At 54.9% G+C, this 27,820-nt stretch overlaps 4 protein-coding genes and 5 non-coding genes across 9 annotated transcripts; 2 read left to right on the forward strand and 7 right to left on the reverse strand.

The window, feature by feature from the left end:
- Positions 1 to 3,013: 3,013 nt before the first annotated feature.
- On the reverse strand, positions 3,014 to 13,361 carry DKC1 (dyskerin pseudouridine synthase 1). The gene is made up of 15 exons (XM_059824393.1): positions 13,332 to 13,361; positions 13,003 to 13,064; positions 12,632 to 12,718; positions 11,955 to 12,046; positions 11,214 to 11,398; positions 10,624 to 10,688; positions 9,922 to 10,048; positions 9,407 to 9,537; positions 8,251 to 8,394; positions 7,676 to 7,796; positions 6,274 to 6,392; positions 5,040 to 5,143; positions 4,512 to 4,578; positions 3,759 to 3,917; positions 3,014 to 3,245 (listed from the first exon to the last, which is right to left on the reverse strand). Exons 1-15 carry the CDS (start codon positions 13,345 to 13,347, stop codon positions 3,177 to 3,179), a joined length of 1,548 nt encoding a protein of 515 aa, XP_059680376.1. The 5' UTR covers positions 13,348 to 13,361; the 3' UTR covers positions 3,014 to 3,176.
- On the reverse strand, positions 5,885 to 5,960 carry LOC132318200 (small nucleolar RNA SNORD83). The gene has a single exon (XR_009484301.1). It is a non-coding gene; the product is annotated as a small nucleolar RNA SNORD83 (small nucleolar RNA).
- Positions 7,174 to 7,419, reverse strand: LOC132318197 (small nucleolar RNA SNORD17). The gene has a single exon (XR_009484298.1). It is a non-coding gene; the product is annotated as a small nucleolar RNA SNORD17 (small nucleolar RNA).
- Positions 9,099 to 9,233, reverse strand: LOC132318196 (small nucleolar RNA SNORA36 family). Its single transcript, XR_009484297.1, has one exon. It is a non-coding gene; the product is annotated as a small nucleolar RNA SNORA36 family (small nucleolar RNA).
- On the reverse strand, positions 9,642 to 9,717 carry LOC132318201 (small nucleolar RNA SNORD83). The gene has a single exon (XR_009484302.1). It is a non-coding gene; the product is annotated as a small nucleolar RNA SNORD83 (small nucleolar RNA).
- On the reverse strand, positions 10,273 to 10,518 carry LOC132318198 (small nucleolar RNA SNORD17). Its single transcript, XR_009484299.1, has one exon. It is a non-coding gene; the product is annotated as a small nucleolar RNA SNORD17 (small nucleolar RNA).
- A 2,689-nt stretch (positions 13,362 to 16,050) lies between the features above and the next one.
- LOC132318194 (40-kDa huntingtin-associated protein-like) lies at positions 16,051 to 17,127 on the reverse strand. Its single transcript, XM_059824619.1, has one exon. The coding sequence runs from the start codon at positions 17,125 to 17,127 to the stop codon at positions 16,051 to 16,053; it is 1,077 nt and encodes a 358-aa protein (XP_059680602.1).
- Positions 17,128 to 18,854: 1,727 nt separating this feature from the next.
- Positions 18,855 to 20,619, forward strand: LOC104264597 (probable G-protein coupled receptor 34). The gene is given in 3 exon segments (XM_009821737.2): positions 18,855 to 18,876; positions 19,671 to 20,138; positions 20,141 to 20,619. Coding segments are annotated over 3 exon segments (969 nt in total).
- Positions 20,620 to 25,003: 4,384 nt separating this feature from the next.
- LOC132318178 (40-kDa huntingtin-associated protein-like) lies at positions 25,004 to 26,080 on the forward strand. The gene has a single exon (XM_059824556.1). The coding sequence runs from the start codon at positions 25,004 to 25,006 to the stop codon at positions 26,078 to 26,080; it is 1,077 nt and encodes a 358-aa protein (XP_059680539.1).
- The last annotated feature ends 1,740 nt before the right edge of the window (positions 26,081 to 27,820 follow it).

Below are 27,820 nucleotides of genomic sequence, written 5' to 3' on the forward strand. Positions count from 1 at the left end.
CTCAATCACCTCCCTGGGCAGCCTGTTCCAGTGTCTGACAACCTTTTTAGTGACGTTTTTCCTAATATCCAGCCTAAACCTCCCCTGACACAACCTGAGGCCATTTCATCTTGTCCTGTCACTTGGGAGAAGAGACCAGCACCAACCTCTCTACAACCCCCTTTCAGGTAATTGTAGAGAGCGGTAAGGTCTCCCCTCAGCCTCCTCTTCTCCAGGCTAAACAACCCCAGTTCCCTCAGCCACTCCTCATAAGACTTGAGCTCCAGACCCCTCACCAGCTTTGTCGCCCTTCTCTGGACACACTCCAGCACCTCAATGTCCTTCTTGTAGTGAGGGGCCCAAAACTGAACACAGCATTCGAGGTGCGGCCTCACCAGCACCGAGTACAGGGGCACGATCACCTCCCTACTCCTGCTGGCCACACTGTTTCTGATACAGGCCAGGATGCTGTTGGCCGCCTTGGCCACCTGGGCACACTGCTGGCTCATATTCAGCTGGCTTTCCCCAAGCCTGTAGCATTGCATGGGGTTGTTGTGACGCAAGTGCAGGACTCTGCCTTCTTGAACTGTATACGATTGGCCTCAGCCCATCAATTCAGCCTGTCCAGCTTACTGAGGGTGCACTCGATCCCCTCATCCAGATCATTGATAAAGTTATTAAACACGACCAGCCCCAATACTGAGCCCTGCAGAACCCAACTTGTGACTGGCCGTCAACTGGATTTAACTCCATTCACCACAACCCTTTGGGCCCGGCCATCCAGCCAGTTTTTTACCCAGTGAAGAGTGCGCCTGTCCAAGTCTCGAGGAGCCAGTTTCTCCAAGAGAATGCTGTGGGAAATGGTGTCAAAGGCTTTACTAAAGTCCAGGTAGACTATCCACAGCCTTTCCCTCATACACTAGGCGGGTCACCTGGTCATAGAAGGAGATCAGGTTGGTCAAGCAGGACCTGCCTTTCATAAACCCATGCTGACTGGGCCCAATCGCCTGGTTGTCCTGTATGTGCCATGTGATGGCACTCAAGCTGATCTGCTCCATAATCTTCCCTGGCACCAAGGTCAGGCTGACAGGCCTGTAGTTCCCCAAATCCTCCTTTTGGCCCTTCTTGTAGATGGGCATCACATTTGCTAACCTCCAGTCCACTGGGACTTCCCCGGTTAACCAGGACTGCTGGTAGATGATGGAAGGTGGCTTGGTGAGCACTTCCGCCAGCTCCCTCAATACCCTTAGGTGGATCCCATCCAGTCCCATAGACTTGTGGGTGTCGAAGTGGTGTAGCATGTCACAAACCATTTCCCCTTGCATTGTGGGGGCTTCATTCTGCTCCCCATCCCTATCTTTCAGCTCAGGGGGCTGGATACCCGGAGAACAACTGAGGCAAGGAAGGCATTAAGTACCTCAGCCTTTTCCTCATCCTTTGTCACTGTGTTTCCCTCCATGTCCAATAAAGGGTGGAGATTCTCCTTAGCCCTCCTTTTGTTGCTAATGTATTTATAGAAACATTTTTGTTGTCTTTTACGGCCGTCACCAGGTTAAGTTCTAGTTGGGCTTTGGCCCTTCTAATTTTCTCCCTGCAAAACCTCACAACATCCTTGTAGTCCTCCTGAGTTGCCTGCCCCTTCTTCCAGAGGTCATAAACTTTCTTGTTTTTCATGAGTTCCAGCCAAAGCTCTCTGTTCAGTCAGGCCATGTCAACATGAAGCTGCTGGTGCAAAGAAGTGGTCTTTAGGAGAGCAGCACAAACGCTGCGCAGAAGGGGCAGCCATCTACCTGCCCAGCTCCAGCATGCACATGCATTAAGCTGCCTCAGCTCCCCATGGACAGACCACTGACCTCTTATAGGGGCCACATGAGCAAGAAAATCACCCGTTCAAAAATAGGGCTTTTATTTTTATGTAAAAAAGAGTAAATAAAAATGGAGTTTTTCTTCTGCTCAGGTTCTGACAGCCACCAGCTGCTGGCCCCGCTGCCTGTGTGTATCTCTAGCATCGGAGGGGAGAAAAGTCAGACAGTTAAGACAAAAGCAATGCATGATGCTAAGACAAATGTTACAGAATCTCTGCAGCGATGAAGCTCAGAACAAAGCAGCCTGGATCCTTCCCCATTAAAAGGGGTTAAAATTCTGGCTCAGCACCACCCCTGTGACAGAGACCTCCTGCCCCCAGCAAGCCACCCCAGATAAGGAAATTAGGACAAGTCTTTCTGAAACCGCTCAAGCCCCACACCCAGTGCCCCTTGCAGAGCTGCCTCTGGCCAAGCTTTTCCTCATGAGGACTCCAGTCCCAACAGCCCTTTAGAAAAGCATACTGGCCAGCCACCTTCTGGTCACTTCGCTTCTGCTCCCCAGCAGCGTCCCCACTTCTAGCCTTCAGAGCATATTAGGTATCAAAACTAGGGAAGGCAGCTCTAAGTGCTGTGGTCCCATTCCAGCAACTGGGTAGAGAAGAGCGAAGAGCCAGCAAGAGGTACACACTGACAAGGTCACTGGGGCACTGGGTCTGGGGATCAGCTGACAACTAACAAGCAGGTCACTATAACATGAAAAGCAGGAATTTAATGTTCTAATCCTTTTATGATAAAGTTAGAAAAAGTACTGAAGAATATCTGGGTGGACTATTTGATCTCATCTAGCTGAGGGTCAAGCCAAGCACACAGCCAGGTTAAAACAAACCAGAGCCCTTCAAATAACCAATTTAACTGTCCCCATCCAAACCCATTCAGATGGGACATGACAAAGCCAGTCCTTCAGACACCAACACATTCTGTGACTGTCAGGTAACAGCACCAACCTTGGAAGAAAAGGAAGAAAGAGGCAGGACAAGAGGGGGAGAAACGTTATTCCTCCCTCTCAAGGGGAAAAGAGAGACACCAAGTAAGAGCCAGGAGCTACAACTTTGCTGAAGGTACCACTTCTATTGGCATCAGCTTTAGAAAGCGATCCAGTGCAGGGGCAGTCAGGCACCCCGCTCCTCTGGCAACCCTTAAAACAGGATGAGGAGGGGTACCTGAGCAGGGTGTATCCTGGACAAACACACCCGCTCACTTGTGTACACAGCAGAAAAGGAACTTGGAACTTGCTGGCCCCTCTGCCACACAGCCAGTCCTCTTTTTTCTCAAGGCCTCAGACTCCTCCCTCCCTACCGAAGAGGTCGCCTGCTTTGGGACAGATCCAGTTGCTTACTCCGAGCTCTCTTCTACCTCCTTTTGTTTCTTCTTCTTCTTCTTCTTGGTGCTGGTCTCACTGGTCTGTGAAGAGGTTGGAGAGGTCAGGAAGAAATCAAAAAGGAATCCCCCACTGCTCATTTCAGGAGGAAATGCCCCACTCCAGATGCAGTGCAGGCTCCCCATGGCCACAGTCCTCCTTCACCACCATACAAGCACTCAAGCACGCTGACTGAATGCCAGCACCATGCCAGGCACCATCCTCCCACCGGGTCCCATTACAAGGCACCAGAGCACAGAGGTGGCTTGGCAGGAACGTGTACCCACGAACTGCCCCGAGGCACAGATGGCTGCTCACCCCATCCCTGCCTCACTGCAGATCCACCCCCACAAGCCTCACATGCCCGATCTCCCACCACCCTCAACCAGTTCAGTTTACCAATGCACCTATATAGACATCTTTCTCTGCCTGTGGGGAGCCTAGCACTTTGGGGACATGCACATCAGGATGCTGATGCGTTTATCCTGGAGGTATTAGGGAGAGACGACAATCTGTCCCATGCTTGGACCGTACCATGGCAGCACCTAGTTACATACCACTTCTATTTGCTCTCCCCCACTCTCAGCTGCCTCTTTGGCCTTCTTCTCTTTCTTCTTCTTTTTCTTTTCCTTTTTGCTCAGCTCCTCTGGTGGTGGGGTGGCAGGGGATGGTGGGGTCACAACCTCCTCACTTTCACTCTCTGATTCTCGCTTCCTCTGTTAGGGGAACACATCAGACATGCGATCTTCCAAAGGAGCTCAAGTGATGGGAAAACTGTTTGCAAGCCCATTGCAACTATTTTGCCTGATGCTGCACCTTTTGAAGTGCATGCACAAGCCCTGACTTAGATCACGGCACAAGCCCTGACTTACAGAAGTTTAGATGCAACTCTTGCACGGACATTTCTGCAACTGTCTGTAGTCTCCAGAAAGGTTCTCTGGCACAACAAACCTCCATTGTGGCTCCATACAACATACTTCCTTGGATGCTGCAGCTTGTACCCCACAACTCAGAGCTCATTCTCATACTGTGCTACAGGACTTGCACCCAAAGTACAACATCCCAGAGACAAACACCCGGGGGTAAGGCCCTAAACAGGTCACCCTTCAGCTAGCTCATGGGCCACGCAACCACAACACACACTGGGGCACTAGGCTCCCAGAGTATGAAACACCTTCCCCTGTAAAACAACCAACCAAAGCAGCACACAATCCAGCACCTGATACCAACTGCCTAAAGGAACGGGAACATATCCACTCTTCATCAGGGCCCAAACAACCTTACAGCCAGAGAGCACTAACGATACTCACTTTTGGAGCCCTCTCCAGCTCTGAAACAGCTCGGGGAACGGCAGCTGCCTCTTTCTTGGAGGCATCCCTGAAAGAGAAGATCCCCAGGCTGAGCAAGACAGCTGCTGCCTCGCACTGCTCTGTACAAGTACAAAGCCCTGTTCCCCTCGCAAGGGCTCCAAAACCCACGCCAGGCACTGGGTGGGGAGGCTGGTGTGGGGAAGACCCGCAGCCTGCACCAGGGCCAGCTGGGCTGGGCAACAGCAAGGCCTCCCCCATTTAATTTAGCAGACTGACTCCCTCTAAAACCACAAGCACAGGCTAGAAAGGGATAACCGTCTGCTCAGGGCCTTTCCCTCCAGTGCTGCCCACTAGCAGCACGTTTCCTGGGACCGCAAGAAATGCCACCACACCCCACATATCCAGAGAGCCGACAGCCCTGGGCCAGGCCTAATACGCTCCAAGCACAAACGGCAGCACCCCGCTCAGCCCTCACTGCATGGGGCTCCCTTCTGCCCACCATGCAGGAGCCACACACCCTGTACCCACCTGTAATCCACATACTCCTTCTTCCAGGAATCTGGTGTGCTCTCATTGGGCTTTCCATGCTTGTCCAGCAGACCCTTCTGGATCATCATCTTCTTTTGACTGGCCTGAGAGCAACATGCAACAAGTCAGACTGCTGCTCCAGGAAGGATTTCTCCTCCCCGGAGCTTCAGCCACTCGGCCTAAGAGGAGGTAACCCAGGAACAAGCTAACAATTACAGCATTACTGATTTAACACTTCTCCAAGGATCTTCTAACAAATCACACAAAACATCCCCTGCACAGCAGCCTACAAATCTCCGAAGGAGGCATCTTCATCAGTAAATAAGGGCTAATCTGTGGGGGAAGTAACAGCAGCAGAATAAGAAGACTCTGCACATCATGGAGCTCAGATCTTTGACTGGGTTTCTACAGCTTAATGACCTGCCATATTTCAGGTGAACCACTCCAGCTGTAAATGCAAGGCTTTGCTAAAGACTCCAAGATGCCTGAACTGGCCTGCATTGCCTTACATTTGCTGCAAGAGAGATGCGCATGCATCCCCACAGCTTTCTACATTTCACATGAACGACAGGAATGGAATAAGCCACAGCAACTTGACACTGAGTTTTAAGTCTGAGCTGCATCACTCACCACAGTGAAACATCAGTCTGGGTGCAGTTAAGCTAGCACTGCTGACCTGCCGATTTCCATCACTACCACATGCTTAAGATGGGAGAGGAACCCAACAACAGGTGTTGCCACTGCTCGTGTCCTTCAGGCAGTTTTGTGTCTCACAAGACAGTTTGCATTTTGGCACTACTGCAGTTGCACCAAAGGAAACGCAGCTTCTTGCCCAGCTGCTCCAGAGCCATCAGTATGGGGTGATAGATGAAGGTCATCTTTGCACAGAGTGCTAATGCCATCCATTTCACATCATTTGGCTCTTTACCAGAAGAGGGCTGGTACTGTACAGGCCTGAGGAGCCCATACCTGAGCACCAGTGGCAGCCCCAGCTGGGCCTTGGGTAGAACTGCCCAGGCTCCATTGGGAGGGAAAGCCTTGCTCCCACCAGCACTGGGCTGGCACGGCCCCAGGAAGCGCCATCATCACGGCTCCAGGAGAGCACAGCAGAATTACACTAAGGCCCTGGAGAAGGACACAGAGGCAGCTCTGCCCGAGGGGCCCAGAGTCCCACATCCCAACAGCTGGGCTCCTACCACCACTCTGGGACTAACCACACCACCATGCCGCTCACCTTGGGACCGAGACCCCATTTGCGGGGATATGTGTCTCTCTCCATGATCACTCTCTTGATCTTCGCCACAATGCCATGGTCACAGGTAGAAATGACTGCTGTGGTCATCAAGGCAATGGCTGCAGAAGCAGGCAGAGTTCATTAACTCTTTAACAGCAGAACTGTGACAGCGATGCAAGAACCTGCTGCATTTAGCCTGCTCTTCCTTTATCATCACACAGAGAAGCAACACTCCCCACCAGTGCCATTTCACCCCAAAACCTCACTGGAGGTAAGTTCTGGACTAATGCTTCAGAGAGCTACCCTGGTCAAAGGCAGCAAGTGCATCAGTCACAGATTAACCACACCATAAGCACAGGCCTCTCCAGCTTACACCAGAAGACTCGTTCGAGATCAGTGAGCACAGTAAGACCGATCATTTCCCAGAGCAGCACCAACACCACCACTGGATGGAAAAGAGCTCTGTGAGCAGCTGCTGGAGCACTTCCGGGCAGCTCAAGGAACCACGCCACTATAGCAGTGCTGCTCCTTCATCAGGTTCCAAAACCTTGCAGAGCCAAACTAGAGGAGACTATTCCTACCAATAAATACGTTTTTCTTGCCAGGTCCCCAAGACGACCAGAGTGCAGGCAATACAAACAACAGGGTGGAACGGCTTGGCTGTGTTACACCTCCAAGGCCCCTCAGTCCCATGGGCCTGGACAGAGCATGAGGCTGCGCAGCACGGAGCATCACAACCGAACATCTGTACAGTATGTCAGCACCTACCACCTACACAGCTTCTTTGAAGACTCTGGTTAGAACAAAGCACCCTTCCGAGTCACTTCACAAAAGCTGGTAGTTGCTCAAGTCCTTTTACACCGATCTGCTCCAGAAGCGTGATGTGCCAGGTAGCAATATGTGATCAGACATCATCCCTCATCTCAGTGAGGACAGAGCCCCCAAACAGGGGCTCCAACCCTGCCAGCACCACTTCACTCCTGCAAGCAGCCAGCCACACACCACAGCAGCTCCCAGTAGGACACTGGGAGACTGGAGGGTCTCTGGAGGCTACACAGCACCCAGACCCTAGAACAGGAATCGGGGTGCTGCAGGAGGACAGCACCGCTGCACTCAGAGAATGGATAAACTTCGTCATCACCTCACACAGAGTGCACCTGAGCATCACACAGCTGAAACCAGACTGAGGAACTCTTCACACCTTGCCAAGGACTGATGCAGCCACTGCTTCTTAACATCCTGCCCAGCACCAGCTGCCTTAGGCCATACTAACCCACAGTCCCCATCAGGAAGCACTACCTAAACCTTCTGTGCACGGGGACTTGTTTGTTGTGCATTCACTGGACCGCAGTCTGTTATTTCTGCAGTTAGCTGGGCACAAGAAGAACAAGGAATTTCATACCTAGGCAGATAGCTTCTCCTTTCGTGGTGATGACAACAATCTCCTGATTAAGCTCAATACCGTCTTCATACCTCAGGACACCAGGCAGCATGATCTTGGCTCCATAGCAAATGGCATTAACCTGAAAATGTAGGGAACAGGAGGGCTTATAAGCTATTAGAAAATAAAAACAAGGTTAGAAGTCCCTTTAATATTTTAGCTTCCCATTGCCATTACTGTCCCTGCAATATCATCCCTACGTAACTATTTCTTATTGTCCACTATATAAAACTTAGGGGGCTTTGGAAAAAAGCAAGCAAAGCGCCTATCACAGCAAACAACTTGTGAGGCAGATCTCTTATAACCATCAGCATCGTCCTGAAGTAAGGAGAGCAGCTTCTCTGGCACTCAATTTTTGGCTCTTGCATCTTACTGCTGATCTGGCAGTGGCCTACACTAGGTCCTACACAGCTCACAATCAGGACAGCACTGGACATCAGGTGGATCCTGATCCCCCATTTATTATATTAGCTATACAAGTTAGGAGGGCACTTTGCAGTCTCCGGCTGTCAACTGGCACTATCTCAGGAACTCACTGCGCTGTCTTTCATGACTAGCCGCTTGTGTGAAGTCAGCAGTTTCTCCAATGGCAGGATCACTCTTCGCAGGTAGCTGTCATCCTTGTTGTTGTCATACTGCCACTGTGCATCCAGTACATCATGCATAGTCACCATGTTGTCCTGCAAAGACACAACCCCTCTAAACTCTCCTACCAGCCACCAACTCAAAACACACACAAGAAAGCAGCTGAAGTCCAACAGCAAATAGTGTGCTGGAAGTGAGTGAAAAACAGATGCCCAACTCAGAAACATCAAAAAAGCAACCTAAAAGAGGCAAGAATACTTTCCATCAACAGCTCGAGGTCAGCCTGACTTGTGCTACCACAGACTTCAACCTTCCTAATCTCAGACAGCACTTGGATCTAGCGTATGAGGTCTGTACAGATGACACTTTGAACTATGACCAAACTTAAACAAATACGTGGGGCTTCTGGACACAGATTAGTGAGTAGAAGTCTAAATTAACCAGCTCTTCAATCTGTGATATAGAATAGATTCTTGAAGCAGCTATAAGCACCCAACACCTGGAATTCAGAAATGACTGCCAGTGATTACAGCTGTTGTAAGACCACAGATGGGTGTGGAAGCACTTGCACTCTGATACTCCGCTTTGGAAGGAAACAAATTAGTTTCCGAGTTTGGACCGGCAGCAGGATCCAGCTATGACCAGACTGAAAAGACTGTACAAGTGTTGAAGATCACACAAGACTGCATCTCCCAGGCTCATTTCAATGAAGCATGTTCCCTGCATTGTGCCCTGACACTAAGCAGTCTCAGACTGCTAAGCAGACAGCTCACATGCCTGAACTCATGGCACATGCATGGTTTGTAGGCTGAGAAACACAGGTGGCATAAAACAAACTTTCAGTCACCATGGTGTACTTCCCAGTCACTCACTGTCCCAAAGCTTAATTACCAGAACAGGGGCAACACCCCGAACTGAACTCAACACTTTGGTTACAGACCGTCTATGGCAAGAGCTCCCATGTTTTCGGGGCTATTCACAAAACTCCTCCCAGCCGCCATGCTCCTATACCTTCTCGTAACACTGTAAAACTAACACAGTTCCAAGGAACTCTTGCAGTTCTCACAACTTCAAATTTGCTGGTTATAGTTAGAGGTACCACTCTACCTTCTCTCCCAGGATGCCTGAACGCACTCTGCGGAGCTCTTGCATCTGGCCCCCCACACCAAGCAGCAAACCAAGGTGAACACAGAGTGTTCGGATATACGTGCCTGCTTCACAGCTCACCCAGAAGATACCTGAAATGCAGGACAGGACAGAAGAGTATTTAAATACGTATCTAGAAACGAACCACATCTAGAAGCTCCCTCCAGTTGAAAGCTGTATGTCCAACCTTTCACAGAGCCATCAGCCTGGGGTGATAGATGAACGTCATCTTTGCACTGAGTGCTAATGCCATCTAATTGACATCATCTGGCTCTTCAATGAAGGATGGAGCAGTACAAAAAATAGATGGGATTTGCTTCTCAGCACACCAAAGTAATGCACGAAGCAGTTACTGCTTGATGGTGGTGAGGATTTACCTCTTAAGACATCTGCCAAGTATGGGAAGCAGCCCATTTCAGAAAAAATTTTATGAGCTGTCAGCTGAATAGGAAAAAGGCAGGAAAGCCCTGTTTTACCTAATCTTCTCTCAGGATCATACTCCACCAGCTTGCTCTCATAGATGGTTCTGACTCTCAGTTGTCGTTTGACAGCAGCAATGAGGGGCGGTCGCTGAAACAGTGCGCCTGTCAGAGTTTCTATTGCCTGAGGGTAGAAGCAGAAGTAGTAACAGCTCACACCTGTGCCCTAACATAGGAGGGCCTGGGGTCTCCAGTAATTACAACCACTTCTATGAGTGAGAAACCACAAGGTTCATCATAATGTGATTATGTCATATTTAATAAAGCCAATCTGAACCAGCGATGTGGTCAAAATACTACCCCAGCTGCCAGTGAGCATGGCTGGGCTTTTTCATCAGGTGGCAGTATGTGATCAGACATCATCCCTCATCTCAGCAAGGACAGAGCCCCCAAACAGGGGCTCCAACCCTGCCAGCACCACTTCACTCCTGCAAGCAGCCAGCCACACACCACAGCAGCCCCCAGTAGGACACTGGGAGACTGGAGGGTCTCTGGAGGCTGCACAGCACCCAGACCCTAGAACAGGAATCAGGGCGCTGCAGGAGGGCAGCACCACTGCACTCAGAGAATGGATAAACTTCGTCATCACCTCACACACAGAGCGCACCTGAGCTCCGGCTCCTACCCTCTCATCTCCCACCAATACTGAACACTTTGCACGTAAAGTGCCAGCACGGCTAAGAGCATGCCGAGACTTACCCTGGCAAGCTGAGCCTCACTTTCAATTGCATTGTGCAGCCGAACAATTCCCACATACTCTTTGCCTGAAAGAACGACAAGAGCAGTCAGGAGTGGCCACTTGCATTTAATGTTGACCTCAAGGTCCACACTGCTTCACAGCCACACATCCACAGAGCCCTGAAATTTTCACAACCACCTCTCCTAGGAAGTGTGCATAGTTTATTATGGAGTTGGTCATTCTTCCAATAAAATAAATCTAAGCTACATTTATTTCTTCACCAAGCTTTATTTCACTGGACTGGTAGAGGCTGAGGCCGTAAGTTCAGTTAGTACATGAAACCAGCCTGTCAAAAGTGTCTTCACTGACTTAAACAGCATAAGCCCCAGAGAAGCAATCAAAAAAAAAAACCAAAAAAACCCAACAACTCGTGACAGCATGGGTGCACCCTCACTGGCTTGGAGTGAGAAGGATAAGCAACCTTTAAGCTCAAAGCACTGAAGACCAAGCGTAGCCCTTACAAAGACTGAAAATCTTCATTTTATCTCCAAAAGAACTCCACACCTCCCCAGTCACTGAGACAGTAAATGGTCCCGGGCAATAAACATACCTGCGCTCTGCTGAGATTTGACCAGTCGTGTTGCCCTCTCAATACACACAATGAGGCACCCAGTCACCTTAGGATCCAGAGTGCCACTGTGTCCAGTCTTCTCTACTCGAAGGATGCGTCGGATCCATGCAACCACCTCATGTGAAGATGGATTGGAAGGTTTGTCGAGGTTAATAAAGCCAGACCTATAGTGCAAGATTACAGAGTAGGAGCTAAGCATCAGCGCAAACAGAGCAACAGTGCAAAAACTTTGACAATGTTTGTCATGACTGCAAAGAAATCTATTTCTATACAACCAAATAAGCTATGAGCCTCACAGCTGCTCTCAGTGAGTACATGTTGAGCTGCTCTGTGCACAGCAGGTGATATATTCCTATTCCATGGACAAAGAATTCTCTTCTTCCCAGACTGCTCATCACTACTCTGTGCTTAAGCCAAACCAAATGCTACAAACAAACTCCAAGCATTCTCAAAGCCTAGCAGAACAAAGGACTTTCCATAAGACCTCAGAGAATTCCTCAAGTGTTTGCATGTTTGCCCACAGACCAGCCACAACCACAGAACAAAGCAAACTTTACAGGAAGTGACGTGACCAGAGGGTCCTATTTAGACATTTACTGGTTAGTAGCAAGGCACCAAGTCAAGCGGAAAGGTAGTACAAGGGGAATCCAAAACAGAACATGTTTTGAAGATATTAAGTGTGAGACAAAAATAAATCACTCTGGCCCTTATTGCACTCACCTAACATAGTCAGAAATCTCTCTCTTCAGAGGATTAGCACCAGAAGAAAGAGGTGTGTAGTGTGCCGTCATCACATTTAACTTGTCAAAGTTCTACAAAATCCAAGCAAAAGTTACAAGTGTTCTTTAGCTCACCTTGGTTCCAGTGCTGCTTTGCCCTGATACGTCTCCCCAGTTACACCACATCTGATTTGTAGATTTAAGTGAAAGAGCCTCTTCCAAAATGAAAATAACCCAACAATGAAACCACAACGTTTTACAGAAAGAGAAAGAAATGGAACGCCTGCACTGAAAGAGATGGGAAAGCAATACCAGCATTTACAATGCAGTATAATTCCAGTGTGCCCCAGAAACTCAGCACAAGCAACTAAGTCGTCTACACAGACCACAGGCCACTGTCAGACCGAACTAAATAGCTGAAGAAATCTGATGGGGTCTTTACAGGAGACGGTAAAACTTAGAAAGCAGGCGTACAAATGATACTGCTGGACAAACTTCATAACATGATTTCTGCATGCAGAGTGTGAGGTGCATGCTTTGAGTGTCACACATGCTGTTTCTTAGCAGTAGGGTTACAGAGAGAAGGAGCTGTGCATCTCCACGGGCCTGCACTGAGAGAGGACAAAAGAAAGAGCAGAAGCAGGGATGGGCCACGAGGTTGTCTATAACCCGCTCTACCTTCAGCAGCAAGGGCCACTGCGATGTGTCCAGCTGGGCGATCCGAGACTCAGGCTTGATGAAAAATTCTTCCGTGTGCTGAATGTCCTGAGGGCAGATGAAGTTACCCGAGATCAGAGAAGGGAAACCCGAAGGCCCGCGCTCCCGCCCGCTGCCTCCACGTGGCTCGTGAACCGCCCCCCAAGCGGCGGCTCCGCTGCCCGCGGAACGGCCACGCTGCCCCCGGTGATAGCGCGGGCAAGCCCATTTAGGCACGCTGCGAGGTACCGCTACTCCAGCCCTACGGACCATCCCACGGCGCCGCCACGGATCGGGCTGGGGAAGCCCCCAGGCACCCGGAGCCCGGCCCCAGGCAGCTCCCCCGCCCTCACCGCTACATCCTCATCTGGAAGAACCCGCTTCTCCTTCTTCCGCCGCTTCTTCACGCTGGAACCTGCGGAAGCGACACGCTGAGCGTCCCCGCCGAGGCCCTGCCGGCCCCACCGCGCCGGGAGCGGGGCGGACCTGGGAGGGCGCCGCAGCCCCGAACCCCTCCGGGCCGGGCCCACCGCCGACCCTCACCCACGTGGCGCCACGGCGGCCCAGAGCCCCGCGCGGACGCCTCCCCCGCCGGAGCTCCCCGAGCCCCCTCCCGCCTATGCACACCGCGCCCGGCGAGGCGAGGCGAGGCGCCACCCCGGCAGTTCCCGCCGCTGCGCACCGTCCCCTTCCGCCATTGCCGCGCCGCGTGGTTGTGCCGCCGCCGCACAGGGACCGGAAGGGCCGCCGCTTCCCGACAAGCCCCGCGCCAGCACGTGACCGCTCTCCCGCCCAGCGCTGCGCGGGCCAAGGCCCCCCGCAGTAACCGACCGCCCCGCCCCCCCGCCGGGACCCGCCGAAGCCCAGCCCCGCCCCCCGCCGGCAGAGGTGCGGTTTACTTCGCTCGGAGCTGCGGGACGGTGCTTGCAGCGCAGCCAGTGCCCCTGCCCCGGGCCGGGCGGGGAGCGCGGAGGGAACAGGCAGCTACAAGCGGAGTTTTCTTCCTCGGCCGCAGGCAACCAGAGCGGTGGGGAGCAGTGGTTTAACGTGAGAGTGGTGAATCCAGTTATCCTTTTCTGCAACCTTTACAGCAAAGTAAGAAGTTAGTAACACAGTATACGGACCCTCCCGTTTAGGGTCCAACTTTGTTTTGCGAGGGTGAACTTCTATCATTACCGTATCCCCAGACCGGGTATCATGTACTTGCATTCCTGCTGGTACTGGCTGAAACTATCCGGCTTGTGCCCTGTTTTCTTGTAGGCGTTTTTGTATCCCCAACACGAACCTGGTAACTCGTTCATCTCCATCTAAGAGGCTGGTCCAAGCAGGGGCAAAGGTCCCAGGTACAGCTAAAGGCCTGCCAAACACTATTTCTGCTAGAGGTTGGTGAGGGGTATTTCTAATATCCCATAGCACTATTCCTGAAACTTAAGGCCACGGCCCTTTGCGCACGCACAACCTCACAGTGTCCAAGCAGCTCCACAGCAGTCCGGCACCCTGGAGGCACCTCTCCTAGAGGAATGCTGCAGAGGACGCAGGCAGCCACACAGAGTGCGAGACCACCCTGCAGAGCAGGGCAAGGCAGCTCCTGCTTACACCTGCCCACAGGGGCAGCATCAGCCAGTGTCACCCCAGCTCACCCCAAATGGTTTCTGCCCATTTAGGCACCTGCAACAATGAGAGCAGCAGCGGATGCGATCAGGCTCTGATCTGTTCTTGCAATTACTGTAGTTAGTCACTCTCAGATATGGTACCTCGAGGAGCACTCTCAACAGTGACCAAAAATTATTTGTATACAGTTTTTAAGTATTCTGGTTACAGGTAATCTAGGCATCTTAGATATGTCCCTTGTTAGCCTCTAAAAAGTTACAGTAGAACAGTCACTTTTTTGGATAACCACCACAGAATATTCCAGTAACAGTTTAATCTATTTTAATTGAAAAGGAGAAGGTCATAAGTACTTTTGGTACATGGATTTTTATTTTTGCTTCACAGCATGGCACATCCATAGCTAACTTAACTATAAAATAACATCAAACTCTGAGTTAAGCATGTATCAACTCTAATTTTCTCTAGGCAGAAACAGCTTTGTGGTAATTAACTTCTTCAATATTGCGGGAATGAATGTTCGCATTTCAGCTAGGAAAACTGCAGGTTCCTAGTTATTTAAGTGTGGAACCTGAAAAACACTTGAAAAACAAACATTGGAAAAGCATTTTAAAAAACTGCTGTGTATAGACCCAAATATTAAAATCAGAAATACATGTAATACCACTGTTATACCAGCATTACCTCTTGCCTCTGTCTTCTCTCCCAGGTGTGCAAACAGGATTACTCTCTCTGACAAAGCCTCAGCCTTCTGCAGGGTCTCTGAGGAGTGTTTGCTGCAAGCATTTGTTTCATTTACCATTAGCTGGGTGTACTAGAATTGCTCTTCATTTATGTGACACACAATTATTTGGGGACAACCAGGAAATCTCTGGCTTCCAGCATAAAGCATCCCCTTCTTGAGACTGCATCTCAAAACTGAAGAAATTTGGCTAGGCCTGTAGGGAACAGCTGGGTGCATCAAAGACAGCAGGTTCATTTCATTTCTGATCTAAAGACTAGCCTTCTTCACCTAAATACTGGAAAAGGCCCCAATAAGCAGAAAGCAAGAGGCAGAAGTGCCCAACAGCAGACAGGAACAGCAGCTGAAGAGAACTGAGCAAACAGTCCATTCCAATAACTCATCCTTCTCCACATCCACCATTAATTCTGTTCCTAATTAGGCTCAGATGTAGTGGATCTGCCATCTTGCAGTCTCAGTTCTCTAGGTTACCAGCTGTTCTACAGAAAAGTCAGGCCACCACCAGCAGCCCCCAGGCAACCACCTGCAGGTCAGTGACCAACTCCGTTTGTCCACCACGAGAGCCAAATGCACGGCCTCACGTTGGCTGCAGTGTCCTTGGTTTTCAGGAGAGGGGGAAAAACTAATCTCATTTTAATGTGTTTAAAAAGCAACTCCAGCGACATTCGACTCCTAGATGCGCAAACCTTCCAACGCACATAGCCCGGCTGACGTCCTCCTAGCAAGCTTTTCTGCCTGCAAAGCGCAGCCAGTTCTCTAAGGAGCAGCCTGGTTCTGCCTGGAATCGGCCTTTCTGCTCCGGGATTACGCCTTCTCAAGCATGACAACTTTCAATGCCCACAGCGAGTAGTTTACTACGGCACGAGAGAAACGCACAGATGAACGCGCGTGCTCACCAACTATCGCTTGCTTCTGGTACAGAATTCGTATTAAAAATAAATAACGGACTAGAGGATACGCTGACATAGGCGCTGGCTTAAGTAACAGGCCCAAGCCCGGCCCCGCCGCCCTGCGGGAGCGCGGCACGGCCCGCCCGTGCCGGCGGCGGCGCTCAGAGCCCCTGTCCGGCGGGGCTGAGCAGCATCTCCTGCAGCACCAGGTGCAGCAGGTGGTTCTGCTCGGCGCTGAGCAGCGGCCAGAGCTCGGCCTGCAGGGCCTTCAGCGCCTCCGCGTCCTTCTCCTGGCACGCCAGCACCGCCGACTGCAGCAGCAGGAAGAGCTCGGCCGGCAGGTAGCTCGCCGCCGGCGGCAGCCCGCCGCCCGCCCCGGGGCCGCCCCCGGGCCCCGGCCCCGCGCCGCCCTCCGGCGCCTCCCAGCAGTACTGCTCCAGCGTCCGGGCGTGCTCGGGCAGCAGCTTGGCGGGCGGCGGCTGCAGCAGCAGCAGCAGCAGCACCCGCGACACCTCGCAGCGCGCCAGCACGTCCAGGAAGGCCCCGGCGGGCGCGCCCCCGCCGCCGCCAACTCCGCCCAGCCCGGCCCCGGCCAGCGCCTGCGCCCGCGTCAGCGCCGCCAGCGCGCCGGCGTAGTCGCGGCCCAGCAGCAGGCAGGAGGCGCGCTCGGCCAGGCAGCGCAGCGCCTCCAGGGGCAGCCGCGCCGCCGCCAGCAGCTCGGCCGCCCGCTGCAGGTGCGCGGCGGCGCGGGCGGGCCGGCCCGTGTCGCGCAGCGCCGCCGCCAGCTCCAGGCACAGCCCGGCCGCCAGCGCCGGCTGACCCCGCTCCAGGTGCAGGCGGGCGGCGAAGGCGCCGCAGCTCTGCGCCGCCGCCACGTGCTCGCCGAAGCCGCCGCGCAGTCCCAGGCGCTGCCGCAGGTCCCGCTCCTGGCGCAGGAAGAGCCGCGCCGCCTCGGCCAGGGCGGCCGCCTCGGCGGGCCCGTGGAAGAGGCTCTGGGCGCAGCGCGCCACGGCCAGCTGGCACCAGGCCGCGTAGGGCAGGCTCTCCTGGGCGCGCAGCTCTCGCGCCAGCGCCGCGAACTGCTCCGCCGCCTCCGCCACGTTCGGCTTCCGCAGGAACCGCCGCCGCAGCTTGGCCGACACCAGCCGGTACCGCGACAGGAAGTCCCCCTCCCCGCCGAGGCCCGGCCCGGAGCCGCCCGCCCCGCCGGGGCCGGAGCCGCCCGCCGCCGACAGCATCGCGCGCCGCCCGGAACTGAAGCGCCGCGCTGCGCCGCGCCTCGCCCCGCCCCGCCTCACGTGCCGCCGGCCAATCGGCGGCCGTGCCGGGGTCACGCGGGCGGCGGGGTGGGGCGGGGAGCTGACGGCGAAGAGGCGGGGCCCTGTCGGGGGCGTGGCCTCATCGGGGGCGTGGCCAGTGCCGTGCCGGTGGGGCTGGGGCGGCGGCGGCTCCTCGGCGTTGGGGGCGGCCCGGTGCCACGCCGACCGCGGGGCTGTGAAGAGGCGGGGAGGGGGCGTGGCTACTGCAGGCAGACGCACGGTCTCAACGGCGCCCCTCCCCACGAGCGGGCGTGGTTATACATGGCGGGCTCCGCCCCAGGCACGGAGCGGGGCTGGGCAGCGTTGCGCCCCTCCGCGGTTGGGCGGCCCGCGCTCCCCGCCCTGGCAGCTCCCCGGCGGGCGCCCGGGGAGAGCCGTGGGGAGGGGAGCAGGGACTCCCGGGTGAAGCCAGCAGCAGTAGCCAGGTTCAAACAGGAGGTTACCCAAATGGTAGCAGTTGGGTGAGACTCTCTCCCAAAGTACGTCTGAGGGCAGGAATTTTAGGTGATTTCAAAGGGTGACAGAGAAACACTTGGGTGAGAGAGCTCTTGAGGTTCCTAAATAGATAAACCACATCTGACTCGGGAAGTCCCCAGCGCGGAAAGTATTTGGCACTGGAGAGAGTAAGTGGGTGGGGGAAGTGTCACGCGTGCTCGCCTCCTTCTTCCTTTCCCACGAGCATCTGCTTGCAGCACTGCCAGAGGCAAGGTCCTGGGCTGGGCAGGGCCTTAGTTTGGCTGAGAGAGGCGGTTCCTACACTACACTCCTACGTGTATGAGCGCGTATACCAATCTGCACCCACACGGTCAGCTGAGGTGACATGGCTGGGGAGCCCTGTGGGGTCCTCTGCAGCCAGACTTCCCTCCTACTCTCTCCCCACTCCTGAATATCGTACCACACAGGCTTGGTGGCAGGGAGCACTCAGCTTTCAGCTTGTCCCAAACAAGCTCAGAGCAGCCATGTGGTTGCTGCGACACGGGCACTTTCCCACTCCCCTGCAGTCCCTGCTGGTGACTTATGAAGGGAGCAGAGAAGCCTGTTAGAGAAGTTGTAGCAGGCGGGAAGGAAGTTGGAGGTTTTTGCAGCTATGGGTCACTCGACATCATGGAAAGCAGGAAGGGGAGTGAAGGGTGAGGGGCTGGCAGCGGCCAGGCCTCCCATCCCTGTCCAAAGGAACCAGGAGCTCATGGGCATGCAAAGTGCTTCTGGGGTCAGTCCTCAGCAGGGCCAGGCAGACCTGGGCCACCACGGCTGCAGTGCCTCCATCCCCGACGTGGGCTCGCTCCCTGCCTTCCCTCACTGGTAGAGGAGCCCTGTGGCCTTGCACCACAGACAGAAAAGTGACTATGGGTGAAGTCATGAGAAGAGGGCTGAGACCAAAACCATGCAGCTGCACATACGCACGCAGTGCCCCGAGTCAGAGCTCCAGCCTAGCTACAGGGACCAGCAAGTGTAAGTGCACCCCCCTTCACCACCACTGCTGGCCGAGAGCTGCAGCCCTGTCCCACTCTCCTGCACCTTGCAAGTGCCGGGATCACCAGGGGAGAAGGGATTCTCATGAGAGAGAGCTGGGCGGGAGGGGAGAATCTGGTGGAGGGTACCTTGCTCCCAAGGCAAGCTTGGGTATCTGACGTGAGAGCAGCAGAATGGCGATGAAGGAAGACCCAGGTGTGGGTTTGATTTCCCAGCCTCAGAGGGGATGGTAGAGAGCTCTGACAGACCTCAGAGGTGTCCCTCAACGCCACCAAGATACCCATATGTATCATGCTGCATATGGTCTGAATTCGTTTTTGCTATACCCATTTGGTTGCTCATGCACAATCGAAAATGTGGTTTTCCCCTGTTGAGGAACCCCAGATTTTGCTGTTTAGTAGGGTGTGCTTACCTAGCACACAGCAGCCAACTTCCACCACTCCAGTCTCATATCATTCCTTAGCAGAGGGTAGCACAGAACAGCAAGAGAGAAGCCAGGAGAAAAGATGGTTACTACACCTGGAACAGCAGATTGCTGCCAGCTACCCGGACCAGCCTGTGGCAGGAGTGTCGTGGCTCTTCTTCCCACCAGTGTTGAATGGGCAGATTCTCTGTGGAGGTTTCCCTGCAGGTCTGAGCCCCATGGGAGAAAAGGCATTGCCAAAAAGCCAGCGTGTGAGCCTGGCAGACTCATGTTCCCAAGTCCCCATTCGGTTTTTCCATGTGCTGGTGGCCTTCACGTAACAGTTTGGGGACCGCAAAGCTGTGTTTGCAGTGACCTGGGGCACCAGGGAACCACAGAGGTACTGCAGGGGTCTTCAAAACCTACAAATGATGATGCCTGAATGGAGCCAGCTCATGCAGATGTCCGCTTCAACACCTCCTGCATTTTCCTTTCCAGATCCATGGCCTTAATGGTGGACTCCCCAGGCACCCCCTTTCCTGCCAGCCAGCTCACAGAGCACAGACTCAGCAATTCCCGCTATCAGATCCGAGACGAGTTCCTCTTTATGATGCTCCCTGTGAGGTGCTCCCTGTGAGGTACTCCCTCATCTTCATCATTGGGCTGCTCTGCAATGCCCTGGTGCTCTGGGTGTTCTTGTGCAGCACGCAGCGCAGGACCTCCATCACCGTGTACATGAGGAACCTGGCACTTTCTGACCTGCTGCTCTCTCCTTGCCTGCCCTTCCGCATTGCCTTTCAAAGCAAGAGTGAGCCTCTGATCTTCCGCAACATTGTTGGGGCCGCCTTCTACCTCAATGTGTATGTCAGCATCGCGTTCCTCAGCCTGATCAGCCTCGACTGCTACCTGAAGATCATCTGGCCCCTGTGGAACTTTAGGATTCACGCTGTGTCCTGTAGCACCATGGCCTCTGGGATAGCTTGGTTGGTGCACACAGCGTTCATGCTGCCTTTCTTTTTTGAGACAAGAGGAAAAGGGCCCTGTGACCATAAATGCTCCGCTTCAGGAGCAAAAGCACCACAGCAGCAGCTTTTAACATGGTTGCAGTAGTTACTTTCTTCATCCTGCTGCTGCTCTTCCCCTACTTCTACGGCAAGGTATTTGCCAAGCTCCACAGAGACTCCTCAGTGAAAGCTCAGCAGCTGAACAAGAGGACCAGCATGAGAGCCGCCGCCAAGACCTCCATAGTCCTGATCATCTTCATTGTATGCTTCACCCCCTATCACATTGCCTGCATTCCTTACATCCTTGCACAAGTGGGGGGCATTTCTAGTCTGCCCTGGAAGCAGGGCCTCCACCTTGCTGATGAGCTTGTGCTCTGCATCTCAGCCCTCAACAGCTGCCTTGACCCAGTCATCTGCTTGTCCAGCAGCTTCCAGAGGGCTGTGCTCTGCACCATCCAGGGCAGGCTGAAGAGAGCTCTTCTAAGGAACCAGGGAAGGCTGAGCCACAGCAAGTCTGTGACAGAGATCTAGGCTTTCCAGTGGGGCCAAGGTCTCAGGCATGACACCTTCTCATCAAGGATTTGCTTTGACTGGTATTTACCAGACAAGACTTGCTGGGAAGATGGAGAAAGAAACTGGAACCACTTCATGTTTCTTCCACTGACATCACCAGGGCAAGAGCTTCCTTGGGGGGGTAAATTAAGAAGAAAGGATAACTGGGACCTTGTTTTTTCCTGCACCAGCTCTGCTGACACAGCTGAAGAACGTATTTCCAAGGATGAATGAAGGTTGGAAGTGTCAAACAGCCTTGGCCTAGGGTCTCAACCCAGCCTGGGGAAGGGCAGGTACTGAGACCAGGACTGAGACAGGCTCCTTCAATGGGAGGAAAAGGGGCAATGAGAGGAATGGGAATCTGCTGTGAATGTTTTCTAAGTGCCACATCGTCTCCACACCAGAGAAAGCAAGAAAAGGGAAAGGGAGATGATGAATGCAGAAGCACTGGGAAAAGAAGAGGGAGACACCCATCAGAGCATTACCTGGGGAGTAAGTGAATATTTTGCTCCATGATGGAGCCCAGAAATGTGCACTGCAGAGCTTGGAGGACAGGCCTGCCAGGAAACACTGCAAACCTGTAACCCCAAACCAGGATGATGATAACTTTTCCTCTCTTGTTACCACAGTCCTTGTAACTCCAGGTCAGCCTCACTTTTCTGTGTATTCAAACAGGCAGCTCCGGGCTTCCTTTAGCAATTTTCCTTTGCTCGTTTCACTGGCATGTTCACCCAGGACCAGCACCTTTGCCTGGCCATTGCACAGCACTTTTTTGGCACTTGGACCATGCCAAGAACATCCAGCAAGGGGTGTAGTGGCCAAAGGGAATGCACCACAGAAGTGCCTAGCAACATTTTCTGCCTTTCTTATTCTTTGGTGTCTATTCTCTTCCTGCAGAAAAGAACATGTCCTTGTTTGTATTTTTTCTGTTTCATATGCTTATCTGTTTGCTTATTTCAGATTACTGCAGACTTGGAGACACAGACTGAGCCACTCACACATCAGGCAAAAACAACCTGGGCAATGAGGACGAGGAAGGATTTTCATTCAGACTGTGAACTGTTGTAGTAACTGCTTAGCTCAAACACTTAAATAATACTTGGGAGTATAAAATGTTTCATTAAAGACTGACTCCTCTGATCTTTCCAGTTGAAGTCTGAGCAACCCCAAACCCCACTGTGAGCTTCTGGTTCCTGGAGAGCCAGCCTTGGGCACTTTAGGACAAAGGCAGCAGAGCTAGCTGGATTTGCTGCTTGACCCACATGGTGCTTTAAAAACACCAAAGGTTGAATGCCTCAAACTCACAGTTCTGGCTTGCTGCACGGGCGTGATGCCACCAGGCACCTGATTGCTTCAAGCTGGATCCTTGCAGCATCCTTGTGCACCTGCATATGCACCCACCACAGTGCCTCTTACCTGGGGAGCTGTGCAGGTCCCTGCAGGTCCCATTCACATGAGCTGCTGCGGTGGCCAGTGCTTGCTCAGGGAAGTGGGTGCACGGGGTGCATTGAAGAGCCTGCATCAGGACAAGCCCCTGCAATGCTATAGGCTTGGGGATGGGTGGCTGGAAAGCTGCCTGGTGGAAAAGGACCGGGGGGTGCTGGTTGACAGTCGGCTGAATATGAGCCAGCAGTGTGCCCAGGTGGCCAAGAAGGCCAACAGCAGCATCCTCCCAGCCCCATGGCAAGCGCTGCTGCCCCACTTCCCACAAATACGACTGTCTCCAGCTGCCCAGGCAGCTCCTCATGCCTCCTGGAGGGCCCTGAACTCTGCCTGTGCTCTTACCCCTTGGCAGGGACTCGCACAGGAAGCCCGTGGGCACGCGCTGCACTGCCGGGGCTTGTGTCAGCACCGATGCCCTCTTGCAGCAGTGCTGCTTCCCAGGCCAGCAGAAATCTGCTGCTCATCTGCCTCCCCTCGGCAGGAGCCCCTCAGCCCACAGGCTGCCTTCCCAGTATCGGCAGCCGCAGGCTGACCCTGAAGCCTAACCCAGACCTGGGGATGGGCTGAGTCACCTGCCATCCTCTGTTCCACCACAAGGCACTGTCACATACGGACTCAGTGGCTCTGGGCAACAGGAATGAGATCCAGATCCATGGGGTGCTTTACCAGCAGGTGCATGTGGCTTGACTGAAACACCTTGGCTGTGTTCCTTGGACACCCTGCACCCTGACAGCATCCCTGCCCTGGGTAAGCTCAAGGTGCTGCTTCCCTCCAGAGAGAAACCATGGCTTCCCCGCAGGGCCAGTGCAGGAGATGAGTAAGGGAGGAGGGTTAGTTCCCGCCATGGAAATCTTAAAGCCTGAAGAATGGAGGTTCGACGCTGTCAAACCCCCGATTTCTCTGGCTCATCCAGGCATCTTGTGCTGCATCAGCTTCACCTCCAGCCCTTGCTGAATAATTAGGAAAGATAAATCTAAGCAGACCTGCCAGCCGGCAGGCAGAGAAGTAACCGTAAACTAAGAAAGGCCAGGAGATTTGAAAGCGCATTTCTACAGCATCAGCTGGCTGGTATCAGCCACTTTCAAACATATCCGTACGGCTAAGCACACCGCCACACTCGCGTCCCCCCGTGTTCCTGCCCAGCCCTTCTGCAGCGACCTGGCTCCTGAAAAGGCCCAGGTACAGAGCCAGGAGGAGTGAGCTTCTGGTTCCTGCCACCCTGAGTGAGAGCCAGGAGAGCGTAAAGGGGAGAAGCGAGGCCAGAGAGGGATGTCTTCTATTAGACCAGTGGGTACCACTGGGATGGCACCAGCCTGGCCGTGTAGTCCAGTCCAGAGTAGAGGTTGGCATAGCAGAGGGGTCTGCTGGGGCTGGGAGCAGGAATAAGGTCTTTAGTCCAAAGGACTACTGCCCATGCTTGGCTTCAAGTGCAGGAAGCGCGCAGTAACCCGCAGCTGGCAGGCTGTCTTGCAGTACAGCAAGATGCTGTCAGCTTGTGGTCTGCGTGGCTGTCGTGAGCTGGTGTTTTGTGAGCATTGTTATGCCGCAGCATCGTCACCTGCTTGGGGAATTTTGTGCTTATTCTGAAGAGTCACAGAGGGATAGCTCTGTAGCTACATTATGGATCACACTTGAGTTTCACTTGCCGGCTTTGCAGTACCTTCTGTGAGCTAAGAGCGTAGGTCAGAGTGGCTTTTTCTTTCTTATAATTCTGTTTGGGTCTTTTCATTATACGAATTGAACTCTGAGCATCACTGTGAAGTACTGAATGTGAACTTCAGTTTCAGGCATCGACACCCACGCTCTCCTTTGTGACTAAACTTTTAGCAATGCGCTGATGGGACACATGTGGGAAAGTGCCCGTGTCGCAGCAACCACATGGCTGCTCTGAGCTTGTTTGGGACAAGCTGAAAGCTGAGTGCTCCCTGCCACCAAGCCTGTGTGATACGATATTCAGGAGTGGGGAGAGAGTAGGAGGGAAGTCTGGCTGCAGAGGACCCCACAGGGCTCCCCAGCCATGTCACCTCAGCTGACCGTGTGGGTGCAGATTGGTATACGCGCTCATACACGTAGGAGTGTAGTGTAGGAACCGCCTCTCTCAGCCAAACTAAGGCCCTGCCCAGCCCAGGACCTTGCCTCTGGCAGTGCTGCAAGCAGATGCTCGTGGGAAAGGAAGAAGGAGGCGAGCTCGCGTGACACTTCCCCCACCCACTTACTCTCTCCAGCGCCAAATACTTTCCGCGCTGGGGACTTCCCGAGTCAGATGTGGTTTATCTATTTAGGAACCTCAAGAGCTCTCTCACCCAAGTGTTTCTCTGTCACCCTTTGAAATCACCTAAAATTCCTGCGCTCAGACGTACTTTGGGAGAGAGTCTCACCCAACTGCTACCATTTGGGTAACCTCCTGTTTGAACCTGGCTACTGCTGCTGGCTTCACCCGGGAGTCCCTGCTCCCCTCCCCACGGCTCTCCCCGGGCGCCCGCCGGGGAGCTGCCAGGGCGGGGAGCGCGGGCCGCCCAACCGCGGAGGGGCGCAACGCTGCCCAGCCCCGCTCCGTGCCTGGGGCGGAGCCCGCCATGTATAACCACGCCCGCTCGTGGGGAGGGGCGCCGTTGAGACCGTGCGTCTGCCTGCAGTAGCCACGCCCCCTCCCCGCCTCTTCACAGCCCCGCGGTCGGCGTGGCACCGGGCCGCCCCCAACGCCGAGGAGCCGCCGCCGCCCCAGCCCCACCGGCACGGCACTGGCCACGCCCCCGATGAGGCCACGCCCCCGACAGGGCCCCGCCTCTTCGCCGTCAGCTCCCCGCCCCACCCCGCCGCCCGCGTGACCCCGGCACGGCCGCCGATTGGCCGGCGGCACGTGAGGCGGGGCGGGGCGAGGCGCGGCGCAGCGCGGCGCTTCAGTTCCGGGCGGCGCGCGATGCTGTCGGCGGCGGGCGGCTCCGGCCCCGGCGGGGCGGGCGGCTCCGGGCCGGGCCTCGGCGGGGAGGGGGACTTCCTGTCGCGGTACCGGCTGGTGTCGGCCAAGCTGCGGCGGCGGTTCCTGCGGAAGCCGAACGTGGCGGAGGCGGCGGAGCAGTTCGCGGCGCTGGCGCGAGAGCTGCGCGCCCAGGAGAGCCTGCCCTACGCGGCCTGGTGCCAGCTGGCCGTGGCGCGCTGCGCCCAGAGCCTCTTCCACGGGCCCGCCGAGGCGGCCGCCCTGGCCGAGGCGGCGCGGCTCTTCCTGCGCCAGGAGCGGGACCTGCGGCAGCGCCTGGGACTGCGCGGCGGCTTCGGCGAGCACGTGGCGGCGGCGCAGAGCTGCGGCGCCTTCGCCGCCCGCCTGCACCTGGAGCGGGGTCAGCCGGCGCTGGCGGCCGGGCTGTGCCTGGAGCTGGCGGCGGCGCTGCGCGACACGGGCCGGCCCGCCCGCGCCGCCGCGCACCTGCAGCGGGCGGCCGAGCTGCTGGCGGCGGCGCGGCTGCCCCTGGAGGCGCTGCGCTGCCTGGCCGAGCGCGCCTCCTGCCTGCTGCTGGGCCGCGACTACGCCGGCGCGCTGGCGGCGCTGACGCGGGCGCAGGCGCTGGCCGGGGCCGGGCTGGGCGGAGTTGGCGGCGGCGGGGGCGCGCCCGCCGGGGCCTTCCTGGACGTGCTGGCGCGCTGCGAGGTGTCGCGGGTGCTGCTGCTGCTGCTGCTGCAGCCGCCGCCCGCCAAGCTGCTGCCCGAGCACGCCCGGACGCTGGAGCAGTACTGCTGGGAGGCGCCGGAGGGCGGCGCGGGGCCGGGGCCCGGGGGCGGCCCCGGGGCGGGCGGCGGGCTGCCGCCGGCGGCGAGCTACCTGCCGGCCGAGCTCTTCCTGCTGCTGCAGTCGGCGGTGCTGGCGTGCCAGGAGAAGGACGCGGAGGCGCTGAAGGCCCTGCAGGCCGAGCTCTGGCCGCTGCTCAGCGCCGAGCAGAACCACCTGCTGCACCTGGTGCTGCAGGAGATGCTGCTCAGCCCCGCCGGACAGGGGCTCTGAGCGCCGCCGCCGGCACGGGCGGGCCGTGCCGCGCTCCCGCAGGGCGGCGGGGCCGGGCTTGGGCCTGTTACTTAAGCCAGCGCCTATGTCAGCGTATCCTCTAGTCCGTTATTTATTTTTAATACGAATTCTGTACCAGAAGCAAGCGATAGTTGGTGAGCACGCGCGTTCATCTGTGCGTTTCTCTCGTGCCGTAGTAAACTACTCGCTGTGGGCATTGAAAGTTGTCATGCTTGAGAAGGCGTAATCCCGGAGCAGAAAGGCCGATTCCAGGCAGAACCAGGCTGCTCCTTAGAGAACTGGCTGCGCTTTGCAGGCAGAAAAGCTTGCTAGGAGGACGTCAGCCGGGCTATGTGCGTTGGAAGGTTTGCGCATCTAGGAGTCGAATGTCGCTGGAGTTGCTTTTTAAACACATTAAAATGAGATTAGTTTTTCCCCCTCTCCTGAAAACCAAGGACACTGCAGCCAACGTGAGGCCGTGCATTTGGCTCTCGTGGTGGACAAACGGAGTTGGTCACTGACCTGCAGGTGGTTGCCTGGGGACTGCTGGTGGTGGCCTGACTTTTCTGTAGAACAGCTGGCAGAGTTAGTCTCTGCACCACCCTGTACTCCTCCCTCTGTATGGGTTGTTGATTTGCCCCTGCCAATTGCCTCTGCTGTCCCTATTGCTTCTGTTGGGCTTCACCCTATGATTTCTAATGTTATTCCTAATCCTCTTGAAATGCAGCTGGGGAGTGGGAGGAGTGTGCCTGTGTGTGAAATGTTCCTCCGCTGCTTCCAGTGTTGCGTGTATACACCCACCTCCCCTGGAACCCTAGGAATTTGATTCTGTGGGGAAATCAAATGCTGAGGTTAAGGGAAGATGTGGGTCAATGTACATCATTATTTTCTAATATTTGTTTGGGATATAATCCCTCCTGGGCCAATATTAACCTTTCTTGAGAAAGTTGTTCCATCCAGGTGAGAAAGATAATTTAAAAGAATGTGGAATTAACCCCACAGCTAAGATGAAATTCAACTGCCTGGCCTCAGGTTGATCCTAATTGGGTTTCTAATAATCAAACAGGTAGAGATAATTGCTGAGTGGGGGGTAAGAAGTCTGATAAATGTGTTTAGAGGATGTGAGAGTAAATTGAAACAGGGTTATGAGGGGGCTTTGGAGAATGGCAGGGGTCAGCCAGGTGCTGCCCGCCATCACAGAGGGATGGGCAGGGTAGGTGCAGCAGCCAGCAATGGACTTGTGAATTCCCACAGCACTCCATCAGAGTCAGATAGTCTCTGCTCACAGGTATAAGAGATGTGGCCTGGGTCAGCTCTGAGGAGAGCTCTGCCGGCAGCACGAGGGGAGGGTCATGGTGGGGACCCCAGGGCCCTGGCATGAGGAAGGGTGGCTGTGCAAGGAACAGCTGCTCTGAAGCACCCAGCTCCTGCCTGCCCTCAGGTGCCCTGGGCTGGCTGTGTTGCACACAGATGCTCCCCTCCACAGCCTGTGTCCAGAGGAAGCAGGGATCAGCTGCAGATCAGCCTGGTGGCATGACCTGTCTGGGATCCCACACCCAGTGGAGAGCAGAAGCTGGTGTCTCAAATGAAGCAGGGCTGAAAAGGCCTCAGGCAACTGTTGTGCTCCACATTGCTGTACAAGGAGCCTTTGCTGTGGCCCTGGCAGTGGTTACATCACAGCCCCAAGCAGGAGATGCAATCACCCTTTGGCTTAATTGCATTCTGACAATAACCAAGCAC

Source organism: Gavia stellata, chromosome 14 (assembly GCF_030936135.1).
Source record: "Gavia stellata isolate bGavSte3 chromosome 14, bGavSte3.hap2, whole genome shotgun sequence".
In the NCBI taxonomy this organism is placed as follows: Eukaryota; Metazoa; Chordata; class Aves; order Gaviiformes; family Gaviidae; genus Gavia; species Gavia stellata.